At 51.7% G+C, this 4,308-nt stretch overlaps 1 protein-coding gene across 1 annotated transcript; it reads left to right on the top strand.

Moving 5' to 3' along the window:
* Positions 1-1,282: 1,282 nt before the first annotated feature.
* RAP2B (RAP2B, member of RAS oncogene family) lies at positions 1,283-4,040 on the top strand. Its single transcript, XM_072618696.1, has one exon. It carries the CDS (start codon positions 1,984-1,986, stop codon positions 2,533-2,535), a length of 552 nt encoding a protein of 183 aa, XP_072474797.1. The 5' UTR covers positions 1,283-1,983; the 3' UTR covers positions 2,536-4,040.
* Positions 4,041-4,308: the final 268 nt, after the last annotated feature.

The following is a 4,308-nucleotide window of genomic DNA, read 5'->3' as shown; positions in this document are numbered from 1 at the left end:
CAAAATCAGAACACTCGGGGTTCCAAGCTACCTGGAACCTTAGGGTTGCAAGCACAGTTTGTTTAGCTTCCTTAGGGGAATGGGGGGTGGCGGTGAAGGAGGAGCAGAGCACTCTGGGGCTCGAAGTCTGGGGAGCACCTCCTGCGATCCAACAAACTGGCACCACTAAACTGGCAAAGAGCCTCTATCCCCGGTCGGGAATGATAAGTAAAGATAACGGCCCTACCTAAACTCTCAAGGATTTCTGGCCCAACCTCACTGTACAGTGGAAGATACAGAGGTCAAGAGAGGCAAACTGACTTGAGAGCTGTAGTAAGCATCTAAGAGAGAATTAAACACCGGTCCTCCATTCTTCGTCCTTGTGCCACGCAGTCCAGGTTCCTACCCCATTTTAGGGAGATGGAAGCCGAAGTACAGAAAGAAGAAAGAACTTAGGGTAGCAACTGGCCAAGCCGGGGTCAGAGCCCATGTCCTCCAAATTCCAGTTCAGCCTTCTTTCCAATGCTGAGCGCTTGGCCAGTTTTTAAGCTCTCCAAACTAGCCACGATTAAGGGTTAGTATAGCAATCAACAAAGATTTTTTAAACGACTCCTATGTGCCAGTTGGGGGCTGCAAGGTCAGAAAAATAAAACAAGTAACCGCTCTCAGGGAGCTAATATCCTAGGGAGAAGACAAGGTGTACTTTCAAAAAAGTCGCTACAGAAGAACACAGGTGATATTTGAGAAGGGAACACTGGTAGAAGCTGGGGCATCAAGATACATACAATATATGTGGAGTGCCCCCGCGTCAACACTCTGCTTGGGGAGCACAAAGCCAGAGAATGGCACCCGCGCCTCTGCCTGCTCCCAAAGGGGATCTCCTGGATTCAGCAACGAATGGTTTTCCCCGGAAGGCATCCCAGAATACACAAATGGGGAGGAGGGCACCCAGGAGCCCCGTTTCCCCCCAATAAAACCGCCTTCCAGTGCGTCCCCCCGTCACTTGTCAGTCATCCCTCCATCTGCCTGCCCGGTGTTGTGGGTATCTGGATGCAGGACCCCCTTCATGCCCTCTTGCTAGGAGGGCATACAAATAATAGATCTTATCCTGGAATTGTTTTTCCCAAGGCTGGTGCGCTCATCTCTGGCACCCAGTCCACCTCAACTCCAGCTCAGGGGACCCAGTCCCAACACGAGCCCACAGCTTTCTTGGCTCCGCCCCTGCCCCGGCCCTCTAGGAAAACCCGGAAAAGCGGAATCCTCCCCCCGGCAGCCTCGCCACGACTCAGCGCCCCCTCACTGGGCATGCTCACTAAGGCAGGGCAGGTTTGGGGCTGTAAGTAGGAAGCTGGAGCACTCCCAGGGCTGCTGGGGAGGGAGGTACGGACCGTGGGGCTGTTGGAGGAAGGAGGCAGGCACCACGGGGACTCATGCACCACGCGCTCGGGGCTGGGGCGCAATTAGCAGCCGCCTCCGCAGCCTGCACCCGTCCTTGCCTCTGCTGCCACCGCCGCCAGTGCCAGAGCCTCTGCCACCCCTCCTCCCAACGCTGCTGCCGCGGGTGAGGAGCAGCCCCAGCTACCGCCGCCGCCGCCACAACCGCAGCAGTAGCAGCAGCAGCCCCAGCCCCGGCCCCGGCCGTAGTCCGTGCCCGGCCGATCGCCCGCTCCTTCGCCAGCCCGGGCATTGTCCCTGCGCCTGCCGCCGCCGCCGGCCGCTTGCTACCAGTGCCCCAGCCGCCGCCGCCTGAATGCAGGGCACGGAGCCCGAGTGAAGCCTCGCCGGGGTGGGCGACCACCCCCCACCCGCAGCTCTTTGCTTTCTCTCTCCCTATTCTCTCCTCCCCCGCTGGGTACTAGGAGAGAGCACCCGGCAGGAGCCGAGCTAAGCTTTGCGCAGGTCCCACTCCTTCCCCCTCTGCCCCCACGCCCCCCGGGGGGCCCAGGCCGGAGGGAGGCCGAGAGCGGGAGAGACTCTCGGGGAGGGGGGGGGGGGTAAGAAGCCATGCGAGAGTACAAAGTAGTGGTGCTGGGCTCGGGCGGAGTGGGCAAGTCGGCCCTCACCGTGCAGTTCGTGACGGGCTCCTTCATCGAGAAGTACGACCCCACCATCGAGGACTTCTACCGCAAGGAGATCGAAGTGGACTCGTCGCCGTCGGTGCTGGAGATCCTGGACACGGCGGGCACGGAGCAGTTCGCGTCCATGCGGGATCTGTATATCAAAAACGGCCAGGGCTTTATCCTCGTCTACAGCCTGGTCAACCAGCAGAGTTTCCAGGATATCAAGCCTATGCGCGACCAGATCATCCGCGTCAAGAGGTACGAACGGGTGCCCATGATCCTGGTGGGCAACAAGGTGGACCTGGAGGGCGAGCGCGAGGTCTCGTTTGGGGAGGGCAAGGCCCTGGCCGAGGAATGGAGCTGCCCCTTCCTCGAGACGTCGGCCAAAAATAAAGCCTCGGTGGACGAGTTGTTCGCGGAGATTGTCCGCCAGATGAACTATGCGGCTCAGCCCAACGGGGACGACCAGTGCTGCTCCTCCTGCGTGATTCTCTGAAAACAAGGGGTGGGTGGGGGAGCTTCTTCCTTCGGGCTTGTGCTTTGGTTTGAATTTTTATTGGTTTCTTTTTTTTTTTTTTAAAGAAAAAAGCGAAAGCAAAATACAATACTTCTTTCTCAATGTGATTTTTTTAATTATTATTTTAAGATTGGAAACAACTTTGCAGCGTACAAGGTGTGTTCCAGGTGGGGGCTCATGGCTATTTCAACTGCAGCTGACGAGCCCCAGTGCTCAGTGTCATGGGGGTGGGGGGAGTTGTCTTGTATTTAACATCTGAACCTGGGTGGAAATGTGGCGCTTTCAAAGCATGTACATTCCTCTCGTGGATTTCTTTGATAGTTGCCTGTTTTCCCACTTAAAGCAGCCGTTAGAGAGCTGTATTGGCAACTTGACACCAGGCAAAAAAAAAAAAAGTTTTAATCTGGAGGGAAGGGATGGGAGCTGGAGGAGGATGGGAGAGAAAAAGGCTTGTCAACAACCACTTTCCAAATGGAAGATTTAAGTACCTAGACCGGGGAAGGAAGTGCAGGAAAAGCCTGTGAAGAAATGAAAGGAGAGGAAGAAACCCCGTTTCCAGGCATGTGTGTATGTGTGTGTGCTGGAAGTGAGGGTTAACTGCCTTCCCTGGCAGCCTGGAAGTGCAACCCTGGGACTGATTACAATTCTGAGGATTTCTATGCAAAGTTGGATTATTGTTACAGTGTATCCAATCTGAAATATTGCACAACTGAACTTGGACTGTTTACACTGGTGCCAATGCAGTGTGGAGTGCCAGAAAGTGTCTGCTGATATTTGTGGAAAAAAAAAAAATCTATTTTGTTTACCTACTGTATCAAATGGGAGTCTGGGGGAGAGCGGGAGTGTTTTTTTTTTTTTTATCAGCTGTGAAAAATTACAAATCTGCACATTTTTTTGGTGGGGTGCTTTGTTAATTTTGTTTTGTTTGGGTTTAGGGTTTCCTTTTGGTTGGCAATAACTGATTTTGATGACCAGATCTTTAAAGTACAGTACAAAGACTTCCTCAAATGTGATTCAGGGGCAACAGCGACCCTGTGTCTAGAGTGCCTTCAAAACTCAGCTGTTCCAGCCGTGCCAACCTGTGAAAGTTCCACAAAATCCCATTATCTGCTATGACTCCCCAAAGTACTTAACAGTTTCCTCTCAGTAATCATACCCAACAAGCCGAGACAAAATGGCCTGTTGTTCATGGAATTTCTTTTGATTTCTTTTGGAGCCTTTTACATGTAATTTCCATGTTTTGCAAGTACTCCTGGCTTCACGTAATTTAAATTTTCAGGTATTTAGTGCCCTTTTCCTTCCCTCCCTGGTTTTTTTTTTTTTACCTGTCTTAGGATATTCCTCCAGCCAAGAGCAAAGTTTTAATGTTGTGATGTACCAAGCAGATTCTAACTAATTGTAATTTTAATTCCAGACATGCGTTTAATGGTTGTCTCTTCATCTAAAGACTTTTAATACAAATACCATTTTTAAAAAAATGCAAACCCCAGAGGCCTGTTTGTGTTTTTGTTTGGTCTGGTTTCATCCATTGTATGAAGTCATACACTGTCAAGCCTGATATGGAAAGAGTCATGACTTAAGTCATAACTGAATCTGAAAGTGTTTTTATCCGGGTCTGAATGGATAGATGCAAGTACTTTGGTGGAGAAGTGGGTGGGGTTCATAGGATCATAAATTGGTTGGAATGTTGCCTTCAATTCTTAAGACTGGGAGCAAAACCAGGATGAGAAAGTTCTGAGTTGTGGGTTCAGC

This window comes from Notamacropus eugenii, chromosome 6 (genome assembly GCF_028372415.1).
Source record: "Notamacropus eugenii isolate mMacEug1 chromosome 6, mMacEug1.pri_v2, whole genome shotgun sequence".
NCBI lineage: Eukaryota > Metazoa > Chordata > Mammalia > Diprotodontia > Macropodidae > Notamacropus > Notamacropus eugenii.
This window is presented reverse-complemented; position numbering and strand designations above follow the sequence as displayed.

Bases quoted from the DNA above. Each gene is read 5' to 3' on its own strand.
- RAP2B (XM_072618696.1), top strand. From the start codon at position 1,984: ATGCGAGAGTACAAAGTAGTGGTGCTGGGCTCGGGCGGAGTGGGCAAG.